At 49.2% G+C, this 26,399-nt stretch overlaps 1 protein-coding gene across 1 annotated transcript; it reads left to right on the forward strand.

The window, feature by feature from the left end:
* The first annotated feature begins 65 nt into the window (after positions 1–65).
* On the forward strand, positions 66–23,416 carry LOC129338828 (hydroperoxide isomerase ALOXE3-like). Its single transcript, XM_054993335.1, has 15 exons — positions 66–212; positions 727–931; positions 2,354–2,438; positions 4,182–4,287; positions 5,002–5,018; positions 5,614–5,717; positions 6,814–6,986; positions 9,337–9,480; positions 11,842–12,045; positions 12,691–12,777; positions 15,907–16,076; positions 19,059–19,180; positions 19,328–19,428; positions 22,117–22,287; positions 23,187–23,416. The coding sequence occupies exons 1-15, from the start codon at positions 66–68 to the stop codon at positions 23,364–23,366; spliced, it is 2,016 nt and encodes a 671-aa protein (XP_054849310.1). The 3' UTR covers positions 23,367–23,416.
* Positions 23,417–26,399: the final 2,983 nt, after the last annotated feature.

A 26,399-nucleotide genomic window follows, 5' to 3' on the forward strand; every position in this document is an offset into this window, starting at 1 on the left:
CAGAATGCGACGGACAGACACCCGTCTGGTTTGGGGCAACTGCAGTCTCTCCTCCTACAGGCTCCATGGCCACCTACAGAGTCCGAGTGGCCACAGGCAACTTTCTGTGTGGGGGGACCATGGACTCCATCGCCGTCACCTTGGTGGGAACTCAGGGGGAAAGTCCCAAGTTCCTGCTGGACAGATGTGGCAAGGATTTTTCACCTGGGGCGGTGAGTGCTTTAGACTTTGCAAGTGTGTGTGTGTGGAGGGGGGGGGGGGCGGTTAAAGGCAGAGTTTGGTTTATACAATTGCAACCTGTTTCCTGATTTGATTTATCCCTATCTGTCCCACACCAACTTGGAAGAACAGTCCAAAGCAGCCCGATCTATCGGTAAGAGCAAGCAAGACATCTGATGTATTACTCAACGACAACACAGAGTACAAAATGAACTTAACTATTGTCATTCACCGGGTATTATCATTTGGCTTCAGTAATCACTCCACTCTCCAAGATATAAGAACAGATGGACTCGTGTTTTAGCTATATCTGAAGAAGTGACCTGTGACTCACGAAAGCTCATACCTTACCCCAAATTTTGTTAGACTTATAGGTGCTACTGGACTCTTGCTCTTTTCTTCTTAGGATCCACTAGGAACACTGGGCTAAAATGACAAGGGCCGATAAGAAATGTTGGCAGGTGCTTGCTCTAAACTCGCCCTTCCCTGCCCTTCTTCCCCCCTAAGGTGGACGAATACGTGGTTCAAAGTGAGCAAGAATTGGGACCCATCCTGCTGGTCCGGCTGCACAAGGAGCGCTACAGCATCTTCCCCCAGACCAGCTGGAACTGCAGCTTTGTAGAGGTGGCAGGTCCCCAGGAAGAAATTTACCGTTTCCCTTGCTACCAATGGATTGTGGGATATAATACACTGGAGCTGAGAGAAGGAGCAGGTGGGAACTTCTGCCTCAGTTGTGCACAAATGAAACCCCTGCCCTACCCCAAAACCACTGAGCAAAAGCCTAACATTGGGTTGCAGGCATTAGCCACTGGCAACACATAGGACTAGAGGGGACATGGAGGGTTCTGTTGGGTGATGGAATTACATTGCTTCTGGGGAAACCAGAAAGCGACGCTATGCTTCTTTAGGAATTGCTGGAAACTCTATTGTAAAACCATAGAGTTTCTGGCAATTGCTAGAAGGCCATGGAATCACTTCTGGGTTTCCCCAGGAAGTGATGTAGCACTGTTGCCTGATGGGGAGTTTAATTCCCCCCCTCCCACTAGCTACCAGAGAGCCAATGGGTAATGGGAGCCAGTGAGCAAACGGCAAGCCTACCTAACGCTGAGATTGCCAGAAATTGCTTTGAAAACACGTTTTTCTTAGCTGTCGCACTGGATTCAAGCAGACTTCAGAGTCAGAAAATGTCCAGAGCATGCTGACTGGCAGAGATAAGTTGGAGCAAACCCCATTTTTGCCTCTTTACTTAATGAAAACAAAGTCACATTGTCTTGCCAACATAAGTGTAGCAATGCTGAATAAGACCTGTGGTCCAGCTAGTCTGGAATTCAGTTTCACACCGTGGCCCACAAGATGCCCAGAGAATGCCCATGAATGCCAAAACATCACTCTGCTTGGTGGGTAGCCGTGTTGGTCTTCAGCAGAACAGCAGGATTTTAGTTCAGTGGTACCTTAGAGACCAAGAGTGTTAAGTTTTTGACAGTCAGAGCTCCCATCTTCAGAGCTTTGACTGAACGGATCTGTGTCTCTCGAAAGCTTACACTCTGAAAATCTCATTGGTCTCTAAGGTGCCACTGGACTAGAATCCTGCTATTCCTCTGCTGTTGTGCCCCTAGTACTGGTATTCAGGGATTTACTGCCTCTAAACATGGAGGCTCCATTTAGTCATTAAGGTGGCCAGTTCTCCTGCTATGGTGGGAGACCTCCAGCCCTGCACCCCCACTGTTCGGCAGGACACTGGGTAAAAGGGGGCGCAATTTGGCACTGCACCAATGCCGTGCACTTCACTTCTGGTACATACTGGAAGTGATGTCATCGCATCTGTGCAAAGCCCTAGGATTCACCCAAAATCTATGGTTAAACCATAGAATTTGGGGTGAATCCGAGTGACGCAGTGTTGTCATTTCTGGTTCATGCTGGAATTTACATTGCTGTGATGCAAATCACGTAGGTCCCCACCCCCACACTTCCTACTGGGTGCCAGCCGTGGGTTGGCAATCCTACTGCTGATAGAATCCTTCCTCCATGAGTCTGTCTGATCTCCTTCTAAAGCTAAACCAGCGAAAACAGCAGGGGTCATGATCTCCTTGGATCCTCTAATAGCCTCTTGTTGTCTTTCCTGGCTTTCTTCCAGCCAAAACCATCCGCAAGGATGCTGATAACCAGTTGCTTTTACGGCACCGGAAAGAGGAGCTCAGAGCCAAGCAGCAGGCCTACAGGTAGGTGTTTTGTCCTTGACACATGAATCACAGGGCCAAAATAGACACAACAAAGATCACCCGTCTGTCAAAGGTAAATAGTTCCTGTGTGCCCCCTTTTGGGTTTTGCTTCTCCCTTGTGCTGAATGTTTCCCTTTAATGTGCCACATTTTTTGTATTGATCAGGGCTTTTTTTCTGGGAAAAGAGGTGGTGGAACTCAGTGGGTTGCCCTCGGAGAAAATGGTCACATGGCTGGTGGCCCCACCCCCTGATCTCCAGACAGAGAGGAGTTTAGATTGCCCTCTGTCTGGAGATCAGGGGGCGGGGCCACCGGCCATGTGACCATTTTCAAGAGGTGCCAGAACTCCGTTCCACCACGTTCCCCCTGAAAAAAAGCCCTGGTATTGATTACATATAGATGACATAAAAATGGCAGAACAAAGAAATGGGGCATTGATTTATGACGGACAAAAGATAGCACTGCTTTTGCAGAACAGGCAGTTGACTCGAGAAATTCACTGCCATGAGCTGTAGTGATGGCCACCGGCTTAGATGCATTTCACAGCAGGCTGTACAGATGTATAGAGAATAAGTCTTATTGTTGGCTGTTAGCCGCTAAAGGGCAGCTTCTTCCATTCCTGCCTGGCCCCAAGTGTCTCGTCCAACCTCCGTCATTCAGGTAGCCCCTCCTGGCTCAAGCAGTGCCTCTCTTCCTGCACACCTCAGGTGTATCACAATGGGGGAGGGACAAAATGCTCCGAGGCCCCACAAGGCTAAGAGACCCCAGTGTACAGGTTCATACTACCTATGCTTCATGACCTAACAAGGGTGCCGTCATCCGACCTTTCATCTTTGACCTTTAGGGGTGGGGCTGACAGAGTCCAATAAGAAGCCTGTTTGTCTAGTGAACTAACGTTCACTGTTATGAATGAACTATTAACAAAGCCTGTTGTGGGGATAAAATACAACGGGCTCTAGAAAGGACAGGGCAGGCGGGGCAGGCATTGCCCCCTCCCCAGCTTTGCGATGGAGGGCGCAAGCGCCATGGTGGGTACCTGCAATGGGCAGCAGCCCGTACTGGCCCTGATGAGGATGGAGCGGGCCACCGCATGTAGGGAGCCCCACTGGGGAGGGGTGGTGTCAGGCACCCTGGTGGGCTCCTGAGCCTGGCAGCAGCCTGTTTCGGCCAGTTGGTGCTGGATCGGGCCGCTGCAGGCAGGGAGTGCTGGGGGGGGGGGGTGCCAGGCCCCCTGGTGGGCCCTGGGTCAGCTGAGCGATGGGGAGCAATGCCATGGGGAGGGAGGTGGCCTGGCGTGCTCATGCGCCTGCCAGCTGCCTGATTTGGCCACATTGGGGCCAAATCAGGCTGTCTGAGTGGTGGGGAGCGATGCTGGGGGGAGGAAGATGGCCTGGCACGCTCATGTGCCCTCCAGCTGCCCAATTTGGCTGCACTGGGGCCAAATCAGGCTGGCTGAGCAGCAGTTACTCCAGCCTAAGACCAATGAAATCAACGGGCTTAGACTGGAGTAACTCTGTTTAGAATTGCACTGTCAGTCACCTGCCCTCACTGCAGAAGCAAAAATGAGGTGAAGGAACTGCTCTTCATTTTTTTTTTATTCCATCCGGAAAAAAACACACCTATCATTGTTTGGATATTTTTCAGAGCATGCCTTGAGAAGTGAAAGCGCCATTTGAACACCATTTCTAAAGAGTGTAAGAACAGTGGCTTAAGGAGAAACTTTCACTTTTTCTTTTCATTGCAGATATAAAGAATTTCAGCCAGGCTGGCCAAAGTGCCTGGACGTGGACACTGTTGATAATTTGCATCCCAACGACCAATATTCCCGCACAAAGACCAGCACCTTAGAGGTGAATATGGCAGCTGGGTAAGTCCAAGCAAAGAAGGGGAGTTGGGGTTATCCTTAATAGAGCTCCCCACCTGGGCCGGTTCTAGGGTTGCTGGTGCCCACGGCAACCCAAGTCTGGCCCCGTGTGCGTGAGCACAGCACGTGTGTGCACTCCCAGCGCTGCATGATGATGTCACTTCTGTGATGTCATCACACAGGGCAGAGCGTGCCGCCCGCGCGGCAAGCCAGGTGCCCCAGCACGCCACAGAGTTGGCAGAGGCAGTGCGGGGGGCTGGGAAGCCGCCCGTGCCATTCGCCTGCCCCGCAGGACAAAGGGCTGCTGGCCCCCTCCTGTCCTGTGGGGCAGGTGAATGGCGTGGGCGGCCTTCCAGCCCCCTGTGCTGCCTTTTGCCTGCCCCGCAGGACAGGGGGCACGCGGCAAGCTGGCCACCCCCTGTCCTGCGGGGCAGGCAAAAGGCAGCATGGGGGGGCTGGGAGGCCACCCGCGCTGCCGCCTGCGCATTCCCGGTGGCTGGCAGCTGCGCCCGATGCCCCCTCCTTGGTGGCACCAGGGGCAGACTACCCCCCTGCCCCCTCAATCCAGCCCTGCTCCCCACCAAAGCTATGACTATTGAAATTCACTTCCTGCAGCTCTGAATTAGATGTGCTAAGGTGCCCTTTTTTATCTTGCTGCCATAATTTTACCTGAGCCATTTTTAATACTGACATTCCTGAGTTTTCGGTTGTTCCTTCGTTTGTTTGGCACCATTTACACGCTACAAGCCATCTATGCATAACTGACACAACAGTGGTTAATGTTGCGTAATTCAGCATAAGAAAGCAAAAACGTGATGTAATAATCGAGACTTACAGCTCAGTTTGCACTGGGGGGAGCAGCAACAAAATGGGGTATTTCAAGTTAGGCTGCAAAATTTGGGTGGCATTCCTGTTTGGAATGTGCATGAAAATTTCAGCCCAGACAACCTTCCAAGAGCAACTCAATTGAATTGCTTAAATGCTCTGAAAAGGTTTCACCCAAACAAGGGAGTTGGTCTGGATTGGCTGGGAGACAGCTCTGGGCAAAGCAAAAGAGGACGAACTTTACCATCAGTCTTTGGTGAATGGGCGGGGGGGGGGGGTCATGTACCTTTCACAGCTGCATGGTAGGCAAGCATTGAATGGATGAAACTTTCCCCATTGTGCATCTCTCCAAGGAAAAGCTGTACCTGTTGAACATCTGCCGGTTGTGCAGTTCTGAAATGCACAAGAGCCTTGGAGGTTTTTAAAAGGTGCCAGCCCCGTTTCCCCACTTTCAGTATGTCTTTTCCTCTTCCTCTCTCATTGTCAGAGAAGTTGAGCTGAAGTTGAAAGGCTTATTGGACTGTAAGAAATCTTGGAGCAAACTTGATGATGTCAGAAGGGCCTTTTGGTTCTACCGATCACCAGCGTCAGGTTAGTATCTCTTCCATCCCAGCTCATTCCATTCCGGACATTTTCAGGCACTCATGGTGTGAACCAGGACTCACCTGAACCCCTCATCCCATCAATTCACCCAGAATGATTTTTTCCCCGCCCTCTGCTTCTGAGCCCACAGTCCTCAATGCGGACTAGAAACTCCATTGCACTCTTAGGCATACATCAAAAGGTGTGGGCAGGTCCACCATCACGCTACTTCCAAGGCACCACTGTTGAGAGCACCAAAAGACAGTTAAGTCATATGAGCAAGATTTGGGCCCAGCAACACCTTAAAGGCCAACCAGGCTGCCAGGGTATGAGCTTTGGAGAGTCAGAGCTAACCAAGGCCAACCCCGCATAGCTTCCGAGATCTGATGAGATCAGGCTTGGCTGGGCTATCAAGGGCCTTGGTTAGTAATTGGATGGGAGACCTCCAGAGAAGACCAGGGTTGCAATGCAGAGTCAGGCGGTGGCAAACCGCCTCTGTGCGGCACTTGCCTTGAAAACTCCAGCAGGGGTTGCCCTAGGTCAGCTATGACTTGACGGCACTCTCGACCACCACCACCACCAATGTTTGAAGGTAAAGCTGCCCTTCAAAGGACAGGAAGAGAGATGGGTCAAAATGCTGACGCCAGTTTGCAGACCTCCCTCTTTGGACCCCCTTCCCCCCTCTTCTTTTGCATAAATTTGCTATTTATGGAAAGCTCAAGGAGCCAAAGACTCACCCCAGCCCTTGAAAAACTCATTCAGTCACCTGGGATTTCGGAAAATGTTGATAATACATTTTCAAACACATCTTTATAGGCACATGGACTAGAAGCTAGTGTTTTTGTTTTAAGAGAAAAAGAGGAGATACTCAGAAGGCTGGAGGATTTTTCACCCACAACTCCATTCTTCATTTTTTTCTTCACTTCATGGCAAATGTGCAGCCCTGAATATTGTTCCCAATGCAGGCTGTGGGAGGAGCAATAAGGCTCTAAAACAACAGCCCTTCCCTGTAGCAAGACCCCTGAGAATGTCCCTCTCCCCTGCAAAACCTGAGGGGGAAATTTGCCATCTCTATTATTTTGTAAGGACATCTCTGTGTCCCCAGAATATGTCAGCATGCATTGGGATGAAGATGCTTTCTTTGGCTACCAGTATCTCAACGGAGTCAACCCCATAATTATCCAGAAGTGCACTGAGATTCCAGCCAAATTCCCCGTCACTCACGAGATGGTGGCAGAATTCTTGGAGAAGCACACGACCCTCGACAAAGAGTTGACGGTAAGGGGACACACTCGCACAAACACAGTCCAACTGCACAATGCACAGCTGTTCTGCACTAGTCTTTTAAAAATGCAAATCTATTCCGTATATCCTCCTCACAACAGCCTTGTGAGGTAGGTTAGGCTGGGGGAAAGTGACAGATCCAAGATCACCTAGTAAGCTCTGAGGCTGGGTCATTTCCAGGGCCATTTCCAGACGGCTTACCTGCCTCCGGAAAGTCATGCCATCTTGCAGGGAAAACGCGACGTCGCACAAAACTCGTGCGAGAAAACGCGATATTTCGCGTTTTTGTGCGCGACGTCGCACAAAACTCGCACGAGAAAACACGATATTTTGCGTTTTCCCCTCAAGATGGCACGATGTTCCGGAGGCAGGTAAGCCGTCTGGAAACGGCCCAGGTTTGGGGGGCCTTGGGCAGAGTGTGTTCAGGGTCCCCCATGCCCTTTACCAGGCCCCACTTTGTGCCCACACACCATGTGTCTGCGTGTCTTTCCTTTGCCCACTCACAAGCTCTCCTATCACCTGCAGTCACAGCTGCCCACGCTGCCTGCACGCCCTTTCCCCGATGGTGCTGGGTGGTGGGTGCAGCTAGGAGTGTCCCAGCCATGGTCACCAGGAATGCCGATGCTTTGTGCGCCACCCACATGCCCTTCTCCAGCAGTGCTAGGCAGCACATGCAGCTGGGACCAGAGGTGACAAAGCACTCGCAAGTAGGCAGCGGAAGGGCGCGAGTGCAGGCGTCAGGGGAGATGCGTGAGTAGGCAGCCAACCCCAGCGAGCCCCCCCACCCCCAGAAGCCATGGGCCCTGGCAGCTTCCCCACCTCAACATGTGAAGCTAAGCAGGGATGTGAAACTTGTTGGAGAGCTATAACTAGCCATGCAGGTCCCTAGGCGACACTGGGCAGTCCCTCCTTCTAAGCCTACTCTACTTCACAAGGTTGTTGTGAAGATCAGCTTCTGAAGGAGAGAACCATGCATGTATGCTGTCCTGAGCTCATTGGAAGAATAGCGGGATACGAATATGCTAGGTTCTTTATTTATTTGGGATATATTCCCAAACTCCCATATATTCCCCAGAGGACACTCCAATCAGGACACAAACAGCTGTCCCTGGCCCCAAGGAGGCCAGCCTAGCCTCGACTAGAGCCAGGGCCTTTTCGGTCCTGGCTCCCACCTGGTGGAACGCTGTGTCTGCTGAAATCAGGGCCCGGCAGGACCTACTATCTTTTCGCCGGGCCTGCAAGACAGCCTGGAAAAAAGGGGTGTATAAATCTTAACCCTCCCTGTGAAGGCTGTCCACCATCCTGTTTTAAAGGTGTTGTTTTTAATGAACATAAATTTTTAATTGTGTTTTTAATATGTTGTTATCCTCCCTGAGCCCGCTTGCGGGGAGGGCGGAATACAAATTTGAAATAAATAAAATAAATAAATATATTTGCTGTGTTTTCCAGAGGAAATGCTCACAGCAGCTTACCACATGGGTCACAAAAGCAAAGTAAAAACCATAAAAGCAACGGGTTGAATCCTATGACAGCTGAGCTGGTAGGGCCCACAGGAGCTGGCCTTCCCCCCCCTCCTCTCAGCAGTTCCCATTCCTTCCAGGGGGGCTTCTAAGGAGACCATCCTGCTGAGATGGCGTCCGAGACCTGTGTTCATCCGCCACCTCCCTTGGCCCCCCCTCTTACCTGCCTCGATGACCAGGGCTGAATGTCAAGTGGAACTGGTGCCTCCCCGTTGACTTTCTTTGGAAATGGGAAGGGGGGTTGGCCTTGCTCATTGCCTAAACAAATATTTAACACTGTTAGGTTGCAATCCTAAGAATTCTTTCTTGGGAGTAAGTCCCACTGATTAAAATGGGACATTTCTGAGTAGACTTTGGCCGTTTCTACACTACTCACCTTCATCCGGAACATTGCGGAATGTCGCTAAAAACCTGCGATGTCGCGCAAAACTCGCGCGAGAAGACACTTATCTTCTGCAGTTTTTTTGCGACGTTCCGCAGCGTTCCTGATTAACATGAGTAGTGTGGAAACGGCCCTGCTCAACGTTGCTCCCTAAAAGTGCAGTCTTATGCAAATTCCATTGACTTCAGTCAACTGAGAAGGGTGTCACTGCAATCCCGGGACGTCTACTCAGAAGTAAGTCCCACTGGGGCTTACTTACAGGCAAATGTGCATAACTGCAGGGTGACTTTGGGGGCTGAAGCTCTTTTAAAAACTTTTTAAAATTCCAACCATGAATTCCAAAGGTATTTCTTGTATCTCATTTTTTACGGTGGAGCTAAAACGATCTTGTCCCGTCCTTCCACTCTCCATGAATGCCGTTTTCTCTCTGTGTCTTGAACAGAAAGGCAACCTGTTCCTAATTGACTGTCAGATTCTGGAAGGCACCCCAACCACAAAACTGAATGGACACCACCAACACATCGCTGCCCCCCTTTGCCTCCTGTACCTCAATCCTCAGGGGGAAATCGTACCCATCGCTATTCAGGTAATGCCCTTCCCCTCCGGCCAGGGTCCTCTCCGATGCAGGAACACGCACTGGGGGACTGGCCCCCTTTTATGGGGCTCTCTCATCACTTCTTATCCTTCGCACCACGGTTCCTGTGAAGATTTCATTAAGGTGCTTCCAGCAAACGTTTTCGCTGGAGTCATTAAACTCTACATAAGCCCGTTGCGCAACCTTTTTGCAAGGTGCCGCAGAGGAAGTGCATCGTATGCAAATTGTCTGAATAGTCCGTAGGCTGAGCCGTTGCTTTGCATAACTCTGCTGTCTGGAATTGGAGGATATGGAAGTCTAACAGGGATGGAACTCAGGGTGGACCGTGGCAGGAGCAGGTGCAGCCAACCTGGTTATTTTTAAAGGGCCTGCCAATCCTACTCAGTTCCTAGGCTCTTCCTGGGTCAAGCCAAATGTGCAAGTTTTTAAAAGAGCTGCATCTGGAATGAGTTTGCTGCAGTCCAACAGCAGCTGTGGGAAATGCCTGTTAAAAAATAAAAGAAAGTGCAAACTGCTTTCGAATGCCACCGCAGGGGAGCAAGTGCTTCTGTCTCCCGCCTCAAGCTGTTTTCCATAATAGGGGGGGGGATCTCTGTTTTTGCTGTTCTATATGGAGTATTCTGTGCACGTGGAGAAGTAAAAACAGGGAAATACCCCCCACCCCACCTCGCGGCCCGGTGTTATTCTGACACAGGGAACCAGCTTGGGTGGGAAGGCAAGAACTCTTCCTTCGCTTGCAGTGCCATTCCAAGGCCGCATGGACTCTCCTTTCTTTTTTTAGCAGCATTCCCCAGAGCTGCTGTGTGGCTGGGAGGAACCTGAATTGGGTCTGGGGAACTCGGACCCAACTTTTTAAAAACCTGCGTGTATAACTTGACCCTCATCAGTCTCTTAACTTTTGTACTTGTGTCAGGCAGACTTAAAACAACAGAAAGATTTTAAAAATCAAATTTCATTTTTATATTAACCAGAAGATATTAACCAGAAGATAGACATACCCATGTAAGAGCCCTGTGGCGCAGAGTGGTAAGCTGCAGTACTGCAGCCCAAGCTCTGCTCACGACCTGAGTTCGATCCTGGCGAAAGCCGGGTTCAGGTAGCCGGCTCAAGGTTGACTCAGCCTTCCATCCTTCCGAGGTCGGTAAAATGAGTACCCAGTTTCCTGGGGGTAAAGTGTAGATGACTGGGGAAGGCAATGGCAAACCACCCCGTAACAAAAATCTGCCAAGAAAACGTCGTGATGTGACGTCCCCCCATGGGTCAGTAATGACTCGGTGCTTGCACAGGGGACTACCTTTACCTTTTTTAGACATACTCATAATCACCCATGCACGCCCACAAACGCCATTGTATATACTATCATTATTGGGTTGGATCTAAGCAGCTTTTCTGCTGGTGAAAAGGGGAGGAGGGGTTGCCTTTGGCCACCAAAAGAGGCTCAGGTGGGGGTAATGAGACTTGGGCTGAAAAAAAAAGCGCCATGTGATTGAAGTCAGAATGGGAATTGAGTAAGACTGAGCAAAGACGTGGATTGGATCCAACCAGGGCTTTTTTTCAGCTGGAACGTGGTGGAACGGAGTTCCGGCACCTCTTGAAAATGGTTACGTGGCTGGTGGCCGCTCCCCCTGATCTCTATACAGAGGGGAGTTGAGATTGCCCTCCATGCCTAAACTCCCCTCTGTCTGGAGATCAGGGGGTGGGGCCACTGGCCATGTAACCATTTTCGCCAAGGATGATTTAAACTTTAAAAAACTTTTAAAAACTCCTCCCTTGTTCCAGCTGACCCAAAGTGACGTCATTTTGCAGTCCTGAGTTCTACCACTGAGTTCCACCACCTCTTTTCCCAGAAAAAAAGCCCTAGATCCAACCAAATAGTTCTTTTGTGCTCAGGGCATTTTATACTGGTCTGGATTGTGGTGGTTTGATAGTGGTGCCCACATATCTTCAGTGTGTGTGGGGGGGGGGCAGAGGTTGACCACTTTGAATTAGAATGCCAAACCCAAAGCCTAGTGTGAGGTCATCCATTGGAAAAATACGTTGGTGAAAACCACAAGTCCATGCACACTTCCACGAGTGTGCTTTGTGCTGTCAAGTCACTTTTGACTTACGGTGACTCTATGATTGAATGATTAATGCACCTTTCTACAGCAACCTAACAAAACAACAAAAATATTCATTCACTGGCTGTAAATATACCTTAGATCACGCTGGACTGCAGACATACTTTTTGCCTGTTTTGTGCCTCCTGCTCATCTTCAGCATCCTCTGCGTAGCACAGGAAGAGTAGCAACTTGCTTTTTAAAAAATGGATCAGATCCTCAAGAGTTATTTCCCTTTCCTTCCCCGCTCCAGCTCACTCAGCAACCCGGACCAGACAGCCCGATCTTCTTACCCAGCGACTCAAAGTGGGACTGGGCATTGGCTAAATTTTGGGTGCGGAACAGCACCTTCCACATCCACGAAGTCCTCACTCATTTGCTTTACACACACCTGCTGGCGGAAGTGTTCACTCTGGCCACCATTCGGCAGCTGCCCATGTGCCATCCTCTGTACAAGGTGTGTGCGTGCGTGCGTGTGTGGGAGGGAGAAACTGGGAAGAGAGAAACTTGCAAACCCTGGAGATTGGCAGGGTTTTGGAAAGGAGGGATGGAGATGGAGACAAAATCCTCTGCCCCCCACACACCCTGGAAGCACAAACCACAGGGAGATCGGAAGCACCAGCACTTTATCAGGCACTTGTGATTGTGTTCTGGCATTCTGATATTCTACAACGGCTGGTCAACGCTTCCCCATAAGACATGCACAAGCCTCCAAGAACAGGGCATCCTCTGGTCTGCCGCACTGTCTTCTCCTTGTTGTGGCTGGATGGATGACCCAGGCATGCTTTTGAGAAGGCTGGTGAAGGGGGATCTCTCTCAGAGCCAAGCTACAAGTGATGAATTACTCTTGCCTGGCAAGTGAACAGACTCACGTGTGTTCCTTCCTGTTCACTTGCCATTCACTTGCTGTCCACCTGCTCAAGTGGAGCTCAAGTGAATGGCAAGTGAACAGGGAAGAACACACGAGAGTCTGTTCACTTGCCGGGCAAGTGTCATTCGTCTCTTGTAGCTTGGCTCTCAGCCTACCACGATTCACCAGCCTTGTTCTTGCTCTGGAGTCTTCCAAACCTTGTTCTCCCCCCTCTCTCTTTCATGTGTACAGCTGTTGATTCCACATACCCGATATACGCTCCACATCAACGTTCTTGGACGGGTTCGCCTCTTTGGCCCAGGCGGGCTCATCGATGAGGTAAGCATAGCGGAACCAGAAATATTTGCTCACAGGATGGATTTAAGCGTCATCAAAGCACCAAAAGCAAGAGAGAAACAAACCTCTGGTGTGGTGGTAACACAGAGATACCAGATGTGAATGTCTCGTGACAGAATGCATGTGTCTTCCGTCAATTCATTTATCTTTCTGGGATAAGTGGAGAGAAGAGAGGAGTCACTTTATACTTGCATAAAGAGGCAGACAAGAGCAGGGACGTTATACTCCCTGTTGTCTCCTCCCACTGATAAGGAAATTGCTTACCGAGCCAGACCCGAAAGAGTAATACTGTAATATTTAATTTAATTTAATTTAATTTAATTTATTATATTTATATTCCGCCCTCCCCGCTTTCGCACGCTCAGGGCAGATAACAAATACAAACATCATTAAAAACATTTTAAAACATTAAATAATACATTTAAAAACATTAAATATTACAATTCATGCTGCATAGGGGTTCATACATGCCTCTGTGTTCACATAGGGGCGATAGTTTAACCCCCCCTTCACGGGCGGCGGGCACTGCCTGGCGTCAGCCATATGCCTGGCAGAATAGCTCTGTCTTACAGGCCCGGCGAAATGCAAGCAAATCTTGCCGGGCCCTTGTCTCGCAAGACAGAGCATTCCACCAGGTCGGGGCCAGGACCGAAAAGGCCCTGGCCCTGGTCGACGCCAGGCGGGCCTCCCTAGGGCCAGGGACACTTAAAAGATGTTTTCCGCCAGAGCGGAGAGTCCTCCGGGGCTCATACGGTGAGAGACGGTCCCTCAGATACGTCAGTCCCAGTCCACGTAGGGCTTTGTAGGTTAACACCAAAACCTTGAACCTGATTCGGTACTCCACTGGCAGCCAATGCAGCTGGCGTAGCACTGGCGTAATATGCTCCCACACCGGTGTCAAGCGATCAACAGGAAGATTTCCGGCAAGCAAAGTCAGGGCAGGGCATTTACATACCACAGTAACAAATCCCTTAGATGTCTTTAATTGTCATATACACTACTGGGCAATTAAAATGATGGTACCGTCAACTGGCTAACATGCAATTGCAGACAAACCATGAGTATGGCTACATTTGATCAGTAATAAAATTATTATTATTATTATTATTAACAACAACAACAACATCAACAACTGCACTTATATACCATTCTTCTAGACAGATTAGTGCCCCACTCAGAGTGGTGAACAAGTTAGTGTCATTATTATCCCCACAATACAGCTGGGGAGCTGGGGTTGAGAGGAGTGGATTAACCCGAGGCCACCGACTGAGTTCCTGGCAGTAGCGGGATTCAAACCAGTAGAGTGCTGATTAGCAGCCAAACCACTTAACCACTGTGCTACAGCAGTTCTCATAAACACATTCTTATATATAAATATGAGGCCAGATGCTGGCTAGAGAAAGACACACATTTCCAAAGGATAAAGCGGACAAGAGGGTTGTGTGGCACATCAAAGCAGGACCCAAATTCAACCTCCAGGTAGGGCTTAGACATCTCCTGGAATTACAAGCAAGCTCCAGACTACAGAGTTCAGTTCCCCTGGAGAAAAAGGCTGCATTGGAGGTAGAATTCAATGGCATTATATCCCAACAAGTTCTCTTACCTCCCCAAACCCCACCCTCCCCGAATCTCCAGGCATTTCCCAACTCTAAGTTGGCAACCCTAATTCACACATTCCTGTGCACAATCAGAACAGATGAGAATAGGGTTGCCCTGACAACCAGCAGAAGGTAGGGGAGGTGAGGGATGGCGTGGTGGGAACTTACTTGCATGTGCATGTGGCCGTTGCCCCTAGCCAATGACTTCACTTCATGCATGACCCGGAAGTGACCGAATCATGCTGGGGCTGATTCTTTAACAATTGGCCCCAGTGCAACTCCATCACTTCCAGGTTGTGCTGGAAATGATGTCATTGGCTGGGGACAACTGGCCCCCATTTTGCTAGCCTGCCTCCCCCCACCGATCAGCTGGCGATTAGTGAGCAGAGATGTGGATTGACAGGAGGCTGTGTGCCGTAAGCACGTGCCCGGCAAGCCGAGATGAGACGGAAAGGAATGTCTGGGTCGTCCAGGTATTCCAAAAGTCATGCTGATGTACTGTTTAGTGGGAAGGCAGCATGCGGTATATGAAACTTGACCAAATGCTGTGCGCCTGCGGCGAGAGCCAGTTTGGTGCAGTGGTTAAGAGCGCAGGACTCTAATCTGGAGAACCAGGTTTGATTCCCCCCTCCTCCGCTTGAAGCCAGCTGGGTGACCTTGGGCTAGTCACGGCTCTCAGGAGCTCTCTCAGCCCCACCCACCTCACAGGGTGTTTTGTTGTGGGGATAATAATGGCATACTTTGTAAACTGCTCTGAGTGGGCATTAAGTTGCCCTGAAGGGCGGTATATAAATCAAATGTTGTTGTTGTTAAGGAAGGGCAACATGGCTGCCTGACGTTTTGTGACAGAATAAATGTCTTGAGTCTGACTCACATGGTTGCCCCGAGGCCAGAGAGGGGGCACCAGCATGGGCTGAGTGCCCAACACATGCAGGCTGTGAGAATCAGAGGTGCCACACAAAGCAATCCTGAAATGAACAACACTTGGCCCTCATGGGCACCCATTCGTTCCTCTCAGTTATATCCCATCTTTCCTCTAAGGAGTGCGGGGTGACATTCATGGAAGAGGAGAGAGACCATTACAATTTCTAAGCAATCTTTGCAATAAACCTGTAAGGTGGGCCAGTATTATCACCCCCATATTGGGGAGCTGAAGACAAAGAGCATGGCGGCTTGCCTTAAACCCACCATTAAAGGAGTTTAGGACCGAGGCGCGATCAGAACCGGGGACCTTCCTGCTCCATAGCTCTGTCACGCAGGCACCGCACTGCTCTTCTTCTTCTGCTTCACAGTGCAGATCTCTTCCAACTGTGGGCCAAGCTACAAACGATGAGTTACACTTGAATGGCAAGTGAGCAGACTCACGTGTATTCCTTCCTGTTCACTTGCGCTCCACTTGCACTCCACTCAATCACGTAGCGCAAGCGAACAGGGAGGAATACACGTGAGTCTGCTCACTGGCCACTCAAGTGTCATTCGTCTCTTCTAGCTTGGCCGTGTCTTCTCTCTGCAGGCCACCGCCACGGGCTTCCACGGTCTATCGCACCTGCTGGCGAAGGGTCTCTCATCCTTGACTTATTCCACCCTCTGCCTCCCCGATGACCTCAGGGACAGGGGGGTGGAATCACTGCCCAACTACCACTACAAGGAGGACGGCATGAAGCTCTGGGATGCTATCCACAGGTACGTGGCAGGTGGGGAGGGGAAGGACTGGCTAGAAAAGGAGGCCTGTGTTCAGGGCTGATGGAAGGGGCTTTGCCTCACCAAGCAAGGTACACTCTGTGCCTTCTCCAACAGTGTTGCTGGCCAGGTCTGAGCCAAGTCTCTGCGACAACGCCACAGGGGCCAGGCTCAGACCTCATCAGGGGCCGCCTCTGTCCAGAGGGCAATGCCTGGCCCCCTGCTGGCCGCTGAGAGTGAGAGCCAAGCTACAAGTGACGCCTGACACAGGTTGGACACTTGTCAGCTTCCCTCAAGTTTTGATGGGAAATGTAGGCATCCTGGTCTTGCAGCTGTAATGGAGAGCCAAGCTGTAAAACCAGGACACCTACATTTCCCATCAAAACTTGAGGGAAGCTGACAAGTGTCCAACCTGTGTAAGGCGTCACTTGTAGTTTGGCTCTGAGCTCAGCCGCTGCCACGTGCCATTGCCTGTCCCAATGTGCCAGCCTCTCTGCTGGGGTGGCTTTGGTGGAGAAACAGCCCTGCCAAGACTTCTTGACCGGAGTCTGAGGGGGGTGACGTGAATCCCTTGCCCAGTGTTCGGAGCACTCGATCCTAGCCATGAGAAGGCTCCAAAAGTCCACTCTCTCTTCCCTTCCCTTCCTTACACCAACATGTGGCAAGATCATTTGGCCACCATGCTCAGATCCACCCAAATGCAAACTGGACGCACAGCATAACTTGAACAGACGGCCAGGGAACGGGGAGCTGTTGAAGCAGACTGCTGGACAGCATATGCTTTCAAACATTGCCCAAAAAAATATTTCTTAAACCAAGCATGTGTTTAGATGCAACATTTGGTTTTCTGTGAAGAAAAGCCATTGCAAAGGATGAGGCGCTCCCCTCCCCTCGCCACATCATCCCCCTGTGGTTCTCTGTTCCTAGTGTGCTTACTTCTCCCTCCCTAAAGTTTCAGGGCACAACTGGGGGCGGGGGGGGGAATGAAGCATCAGCTCGGTGGAGCAACTATAGCTGGCAGAAGACCTGCCACTGGATCTGCTCCCCCTGGCAGGAAAATGGGAAACTGCCCCCCGAGATCCCTGTGATGTTATAGAGGCCTTGGGGATAGAAACATAGAACTGGAGGGTACCTCCTAGGGTCATCTAGTCCACCCTCCTGCACAATGCACAACATTCACAACTGCCCCCCCCAACAAGCTTCCCAGTGACCCCTGCTCTAAGCAAAGAGAAAGGCAAAAAACCTCCAGGAACCCCAGCCAATCTGGGCTGGAGGAAAATTCCTTTTTGACCCCAAAGCGGGGGACGGCATTGCCCTGGGCAGGTAAGAAAGGGCCACGGGAGCCTAACACCGGCACATCCCTTCATGCCCTCCCTCCCCTGATCTGCATACATTCATACTGGTCTCCCGTTTCCTGCTGGAAGCGATGGAGTGCAAACACAACGGAGGCCCACACCTCCTGTGCTCCTCTAAGCCTGGTCAGTGCCAGCATGAAGATCTGGAAAGAGGATCCCCTCAAGGAGAAGTGGGAAGGACCCCCACCAGGTGCTTCTGACAAGCCACACCACCGCGAAGCCTGAGGACATCAAGACGTGGGTGCGTCACCCCGGAGTGAAGGAAGTTCCACCTCCAGAAAGCGCTGGCAAAGAAGACAAGCGTCAAGAAACCTGGACTGTGGACCCAGTTACAGACTTAAAACTCCTGTTTAGAAGAACTAGAGACATTAACAAAGATTGCCCTCGAGGCCTCATAACTGCAATCTTAATTGGCGTGACTGGGTTGTTGTTATGGGCGTAAAAGACCTGCTCAGGCCATAAAAATAACAAACAGTAAAATCCTGAGTAGAGTTACTCCAGTCTAAGCCTATTGAAATCGTTGAGCTTAGACTGGAGTAACTCTGCATAGGATTTCACTGGAAATGACACTTCTTAAAAATATGAGCGGCCTCAGGGCTTTTCTAACCCTGTTTGGCCTAGAGCTCAGAGTCTCTCTACACGAGGCATCTGACACATGAAGAACACATGTCGACAGGGCTCATTTCGAGGGGGAATGCGCAGGAACGCAGTTCCCCAAAGAGGTCACATGAAAGGTGGCCCCGCCTACCTGACTCAGCCATATTGGGCTCATTTCGGCCTGGATTTGGGGCGAAACGGCCCCAATCGGGCCTCTGACGGGTGGTGGATCACTCTCCCGCTCAGCAGCGGCCCAATCCTGACCATTTTGGGCCCCTTTTCGACCATGTTCAGCCCCTTTTTGCCATTTTGTGCCCAATTTTGGCCCTGAATGGCCAGGATTGGGTCCAAAACAGCCAGGATAGGTGATGGCAGGGGTGTGGCATATGCAAATCAGTTATGCCAAAGACACACTTCCGGTGGTGGCAAGGGGTGTGGCATATGCTAATGAGTTATGCTAATGAGTTCCTCCAGCTCTTTTTCTACGAAATGACCCCTGCATGTCGATATACGCAATGTTAGCTGGGAAGGGTAGTTTAAAACGACAGAGCCTGCAGCAGGGCAAAAGCTGTGCTATACACCGGAGCTGTGTGAAGGGGCTGTGAAATGCCAGCAGGGAAACTTCAGCCCACTATAACCTCTCCAAGCCCAGCTCTGGAAGGCAGTTCAAGCCCATTTCCGTTCCTGGCTGCCCTCTGGTTGCCATCCCACACAGTTTTAGACTGGAGAGATGAAATTGACAGTGTCTTCCGGGAGGCAAAGATGAAATTAACAAACCCTCTGAGGAGCAATCTGCGCCAGCTCTGTCTTTTTAAACTATGCTTCCCAGTTAACGTCACATCTCCCTACACTTGAGGAACGTGCGCCGAGGCGTCTTGTGTAGCAAGACTGTAAGTCACCATCGAAGAATGAGAGAGATTGCTCACCTATGATAACCCATAAAGAGGGGGAATGTGTATATACACACAAGCTATCTCTATGCTCACAGCATGACTGTCCCATCTCTCCCTTATCTCTCCTCTCATCTCTGCAGCTTCGTGTCTGGAATTGTCGGTCTGTATTACCCGGAAGATATTTCCGTGAGGGAAGACTCTGAACTCCAGGCCTGGGTAGCCGAGATTTTTGACAAAGGCTTGCTTGGGCGAGAGTCCTCTGGTAACATCCATTTCCTTCAGCCCTAAAGCTGCCAACACCTTCTCCAAATGTATCCAAAATTGCCTGTAGCCGACATTGGAAGATTGTGGGTCAGTTGAGCAGGCGAGGCCATTTACCCCTCTGTTGTCGATTTCTCTGTCCTTATAGGTTTCCCTTCACATCTGGAGACTATCACGGAGCTAACCAAGTACCTCACCATGGTAATATTCACTGGCTCTATCCGCCATGCCAGCGTCAACAATGGCCAGGTTAGGGGCATCCTTTTCTTATCACTTTATGGATTTCACTCCTACCCTGAGGGCCAAAATACACAAAATGTGTGACGTTAGTTGGGGCATGGGTGCCCAACTCGACATATAGAGCGGGACCACAAGTGACTCCTGACACAGGTTGGACACTAGTCAGCTTCCCTCAAGTGTAGATGGGAAATGTAGGCGTCCTGGTCTCGCAGCTTGGCTCTCCGACTGCTGTCCAACGGACTTTTCAACTGTCACTTGTCCAACATTCCGCCAAGCTGCCTACATTTCCCATCAAACCTTGAGGGAAGCTGACAAGTGTCCAACCTGTGTCAGGCGTCACTTGTGGTCCCGCTCATAGTCACATGTATGTTTGTGGAAACTCACCTTCAAAGTTCTGCTGCTCTGTTTGGCTTGGGAGCACTGTGGGCAGGGCTGGGCGGGGGGGCTTCAAGCTTCTCTCCCACACCGTTTTTGCCAGCAGAAATGGCCTTGAAGGTGCATTCATCGGAACTGTTTCCTCACTGCAAGATTATGGATTTGGGGTGTTCAAAGGAGCTTATGCCTTTGCTAAGAGGTTTTGTAACCCATGGCAGTGCCCTAATGGCAACGGGATCAGAAATTCAGCTGTCCTTGTGATGTTCTCACACCTTTTTTGAGGGCGGACCTCAGAAAACATCCCGCTGTGCAGACAGATCGCTTGGGGCTGGAACAAAGAATGGGAGCTCCCTGCTCCCAGCAGGGGGCAGAGGATACGCCAAATTAAAGGGCACTGTGGAATAATAAGAACAAGAAAGATCAAAGATCTTCCGCGGAGAGAGTAGTAGGTTTACAATCAATGAAAAATAAAATGCAGAGTGCCAATTAATTTATAAATATTCATTCAATATATCACGCTGTCTCATCAATAAATATAACCATAAATAGAATATAAATAAGCATCCAATATCAAAATCCTATAGGCAATACAATGAAACAACATTCAAAGTTCACATCCGATACCATTCATTAATAAATTAACCAAGTGTAGCACTATTGTAAACTGAAGACGGTACTTTCCAAGGGAAACTAAGGGCCAAGCTACAAGTGACGAATGACACTCGAACGGCAAGTGATCACTATGTGATCGAGTGGAGAGCAGGTGGAGCGCAAGTGAACAGGGAGGAATACACGTGAGTCTGTTCACTTGCCGTTCAAGTGTCATTCGTCACTTGCAGCTTGGCCTTCTGTCCCACTTTCATGAATGTGTGACTGGAAGCGTTTGCAATCTTAACGGCTGGCTCCAAGTGTCCTGGTAAGTCTGTACTGGGGCAGAAGATAGGCAGGCTAGGTTGCCTACTTCAGCAACCTCCTTCCAATCACCTGTGTCCCTTGCCACCACTCCATAGGGTGGGAGAAAAATGGGTGGAGGGAAATCGTGTTGACGCTGCGACATCACAGGATTCCATCAAAACTCTATGCCAACAGACACCATTTGTGTTGAAGTTCCACTGGCCCTGGTCTCTTGGGTGTTGCTAGCCTTCAGCTGGCAACCTTAGCTGAGGAACAGGCTGGTTTCCCTTATTGATGGATCTATTTCTTAAATTTATTGACATTGCATTATTATTTATTGATATCACATTATTATTATAGCTTATGCTACAATGAAGTTGGTTAGTCTTAAAGGTGCTACTGGACTCTGCTATTTTGGATGGTGTAGTTAGTCTAGTGGGAGGGTGTCCTTCCAGCAAGTATTATATGAGCAAGGACCCTGGGCCCATTAGGTTTCAAAGTATAATACAAGATAATTGGATCAAGCTTGGGAAAATATTGGAATTCAGAGTGTTTCTTTCAACACAGGCGAGAGAGAGATTTATTTCAGGGAGTCCATATTCATTCATTCATTCATTCATTCATTCATTCATTCATTCATTCATTCATTCATTCATGTCATTTAAAGTCCACCTTTCTCACTGACACTCAAGGCAGATTACTCAGTGTAAGATCAGTACAGTCAGTCTCAAGGACAATTTCATAAGCAATGCTGTAGGATAAATAAACACAAGTTTACAAAGATATAGCGTTAGCAAGAATCCAATGCAGAGTTAAGAGATGCTGAAACAGAACATAAGCAATTCTACGGCTGACATCAGACAACACGAAGCACAGGTAGCTCATAGGAGCACATATTTAAAGGAATAAATAGTATGTAAGGCAACATAGTGGTGAAGTGTGTGGTCCCTAACTCATTAGCAGATCATCTGAGACCCCCTCCCTACAATATAGCCCTCCTATCTGAGTAAAAAACCTTTTTGAATAATTTGGTTTTGCATCGTTTGTGGGAAGTCAGGAGAGTGGGGGCTCTCCTGACCTCCTCAGGCAGGCCATTCCACAGGGTAGGGGCCACCACAGAGAAAGCCCGTGTATGGGCTGCTGTCAATTTTGTTGATGTGCAGGGTGGCACCTGCAGGATACCCTGTTTGGAAGAGTGAAGCTGCCGTGGAGGAGCATAGGGAGGGAGGCAGTCCCGTAGGTATGCTGGGCCAAGGCATACTCACTTCAGTATTTTGAGCTTGCTGAAGCTTCAGACAGCATGTGCTATACAGCGCTCTCACTTAATTTAAGTGTGGTAAGAACCAAGGCTTATTTGCATGTAATGCTCATCAGCAACGTGTCATTACAGTTCCATTTCCTCTGACCTCCCCCTCCCTTGTTGTCCAGTTTGACTTTGGGGCCTGGATGCCCAACTACCCCTCGTCCATGCGAAAGCCACCGCCCAAGACCAAGGACAGTGCAACTTTTGGAAGCATCCTGGAGACCTTGCCAGACGTCAGCACAACCTGCAGGTCTTTGCTAATCCTCTGGCTTCTCAGCAAAGAACCAGGGGACAGGGTAAGGAGGAACTCGGGAGGAAGGTGGGAGGGACCTGGGCTGGATCTACACGTCATTGGAGATCAAAGTTTTACTCTGCTCTGGAATGAGAAAGTCCAGATGCCTTCTAGCCACAAGTGCAAGAAACCTGAGCTTCCATTTCAAAGGTGAAAGAAAAAATGGGTTGTTATGTTATTGCACACATCTCTTCTTTCAAGGAGGATCAGTCAAGTCTCACCCTCAGCTTAGAGTATCTCTACACAAGACGTCTTACATGGGGACATTCAAGTGTAAGGAGACGCAATGTTATCCGGGAAGAGTAGTTTAAAAAGACAGAGCCGTTGGAGATCACTCCTCAGAGGGGAGGTGAAGATGAAATTAACAAACCCTTTGAAGAGCTCCATCTTTTAAAACTATGCTTAAACTTTAAATTAGTCTGACTCAGTTTGAATGTTCCTGTTTCAATTTAATTTCTTCCTTGTGAGAAATAAAGCTGCCAGTGTTTTTGCTCCGTTTTCCTTATGCCAAATTTCCCCCAAATTTTTCAATATTTTTAAGCTGTGTATAAAGGGTATATGGTGGTGGAGATTGCCATCAAGTTGTAGCTGACTTATGGCAACCTCTGGTGGGGGTTTTCTGGCAAATGACTAACAGAGGTAGTTTGCCATTGCCTACCACTGTAACCCTGGTCTTCACTGGAGGTGTCCCATCCAATTACTAACCAAGGCCGACCCTGCTTAGCTTCTGAGAGCTAACAAGATCGGGCCCGCCTGGGCTATCTAGTTCAGGGCATAAAGAGTGTATACATGACGTAAAATGCCATAAAAGAAACAAAGGAATCATCAACCGTGATGAAAATGAGACAAATCCAAATCAACAGTGAAGATAACGCACCGAAGTATCTCCTCTTCTCTTTCCAGAGGCCCTTGGGTTGCTACCCTGCTGAACATTTCACGGAGGAGGGACCAAAGCAAATCATTGCAACTTTTCAGAATCGCCTGGCCCAGATCTCCAAAGAAATCGAGGAGAGGAACCGGCACTTACCCCTCCCCTACAATTACCTTAACCCTCCAGAAATAGAGAACAGCACGTCCATCTAATCCGGTAGACCCCCAGCCTGCTCCACAAAGAGGGTCTGTGAAGTCTGGGATGCCTCAGATGATGGAAACGTCAAGTGATGGAAATGCTCAAATGATGGAATTCAGGAGGGTGACAGGAAATGGTTACAGGGCTCCCAAGGGACACAGCTTCCAAAGGGACAACGTGCCGTGGACAACAGTTTGTATTTGTATAGTATTTATTGGTTTGGCAGTTGAAGTGATTCTGACTAACATCTCAGGATTTGGGTACCAATAATAATAATAATAATAATAATAATAATAATAATAATAATAATAATAATGCCTATATCCTGCTCTTCTAGACAGATTAGTGACTCACTCAGAGCAGTGAACGAAGTCGATGCTCTTATTATCTCCACAATACAGCAGGGGAGCTGGGCTGAGAGGAGTGGCTGACCCAAAGCTGAGCTCATGGCGGTAGTGGGAGTTGAACCAGCAGAGTGCTGGCTTGCAGCCCAACCACTTAAACCACCATGCTACAGCACAAAGGTGATCAGAGATACAAACCCTTGTCAAGTGACGAAGAAATCAAGCTTAGTCATGGTGGGGAAATTTTCTTGTAAGCCCCATTTCTGCCCCCGTGGAGTTGTCCCAGGTCTCTGCCTGGCAAGTCCCTTCTCATCCTTCCTCACTCCCAGTGTAACCCGCTTCTTTTGGCTGCTAACAACTAGTTATTAATAGTATCTCCTGCTGAAGGACTAGTACTTCAGCACTCCTAGTTGTGTTGCCGCTTAAGGACTGCACCTCATTTTTGAATCCTGCTTTATTCGCATGAGCTAACACAGGAACAACTACATTTGCGCTCTTTGGGGATGAAAGGCTCGATAGCCACCCCCTGCCCTGTGCTTTTCCCCAATAAGGGCAACAGAATAGAGCTTGATGTGGGTAGGGGCTACGTCAACATTCAAAATGTTAAGAAATTTAATAAAGAAATAACACGCACACAGCATTTTGAAGTCACAACGGAAGGAGTAAAGATCAAAACAAAGCTATTTAAATGCAGTCCTCTAATTCTAACTCTGTACATATCTGAGAAGATGACAAAATTAGAATAGGCTGTTTAATTCTTGGTGTTACAAGTCTTCAGAAATGCCCCGTTGCTCAGTTTCACAGAGTGGGAATTCTTCCCTTTCTTCGGCAAACCCTGGTCCTGGGGGCCGTTGCCATGGCGAACCAGTGAGAGAGAGCCCCCGTTAAGTTAAGGGAACATTTTCCTTGTGCCCACGGGTTTGATACTCTACCCCTTTGCCAACCCCTTGAGGGCCATTGCAACTTTCAATTAAAACTTCACTGGAACTCCAAAAGCAAATAAGTTTCTTAAGGTCGTATATGGCCTCTAGATAAAGCTTCCATCAGACTTCACAATCGGTGCTCAGGAAGGAAAATCTACAGTTCAAAAGAAAAGTTAAAATGTTTTACAGCATCTGCAATGGTCACCGTCTTGTTTCCCCAATGCTCTCTTTTGGATCATCTTTCTTAGGTGTGATTTTTCTTATTCTTGCTGGTCTAGCGTAATCTGGGTTTGCTTAAGACACTGGTCTGCAGCAGAACACTGGCCATGTGACCATTTTCACCGAGGGCAATTTAAACTTTAAAAACCTCCCCCCTTGTTCCAGCTGACCCAAAGTGACGTTATTGTGCGGTCCTGAGTTCCACCACTGAGTTCGACCACCTCTTTTCCCAGAAAAAGAGCCCTGGCTATAAGGCATTTCACCACAGCCATCTTCAGTTCCCTCCCACCCGAAATGAGCTTTGTTTCTGTTCACCACAACATGCTTTTTGGCTCCATCATTCTACATGCCTCATTCACAACAGAAAAGAGGGGACACCGCAAGCGATATCCACGCCAATTCACAATGTACTGCCTCACTCTCACTCTCAAGTGGTTCAGAGAGGTCACCACAGATGTCCCAGAATTATAAGTGATTTACAGTCTAGCAAGATCAGTTCCTTTACGACCATATAGCTGAGCTTCTTTCACTCTCCAACTCCTGCCTTTCATTCCCCCCTCCCCAATTTCCCAGAATTTTCCAACTCAGAGCTGGCTCCCCAGAGGTGGGTGGTGAGGAGTGATTTTCAGTAGGAGGAAAACAGCCAGTGGGGAAAGGCCTCAGAGCCTCCTCCTATACCCCAATCTGTTGCACACATTTGTGTGAAACTTGTCATTTGACTTTTATTTCTTTATTGATTTGTGTCAAAAATGTCACTGCCTCTCTCTCTCTCTCTCTCTCTCTCTCTCTCTCTCTCTCTGTGTGTGTGTGTGTGTGTGTGTGTGTGTGTGTGTGTGTGAGATTTTTTGCAGAAAAACTGCCAATGAGGTCCAGAAACCACCTCTTACCCTACCAGCCACATTTCTTGCTCAGATTTGCCATTGGAGTTGCCAGATGCTTTCAACAGAAATGATGGAGAAATCTGATAAACGTTGTCAGCCGTGACTCAAACAAACAATCAGTTGGTTGACGGCAATCAAATCAAAACTGCAAAACCCTCATCCTGTCTTTCAAGAATAGATCCACAGACACACGAGATATCAATTCATCTATCTTGAAAATATTTTGCTTTATATATGCAGCACTGACCTAAAATTAGTAGGGATGTCAGCTCTAGCTTTGGAAACTCCTGGAGATTTGGAGGCAGTCCCTAGAGAGGGATTTCCATTTCCCCTAGACTGCTATTTTCCCGCCATTTATGCGCTTCTCAGAGGGCTGTTCACACACTCTTACCTCAACCCCACCATTCTATCGCATCTGTTGCGCTGCGCCTCAGACGAGGTTGTCACGCTTTCAAACGCTTCTCTTGCGCAGTTCTCACCATGGATGTGAACAAATAGAAGCGGTTCCCAAAGAGACCGCCCCCTCTTAACCACCACCCCCTTCCTTGTTTCTTGCCTTTCCAGAACACCGTTCCTCTTTGCCAACCAATTCTTATGGCCCCAACTCTGTCCGAGGCATGCCCGTCCCCCCCGTCCTGTTTATTTTTTTTAAAGGGGGGGGGGCATTCCTAGCGCTATTG

This window comes from Eublepharis macularius, chromosome 12, assembly GCF_028583425.1.
Source record: "Eublepharis macularius isolate TG4126 chromosome 12, MPM_Emac_v1.0, whole genome shotgun sequence".
NCBI lineage: Eukaryota > Metazoa > Chordata > Lepidosauria > Squamata > Eublepharidae > Eublepharis > Eublepharis macularius.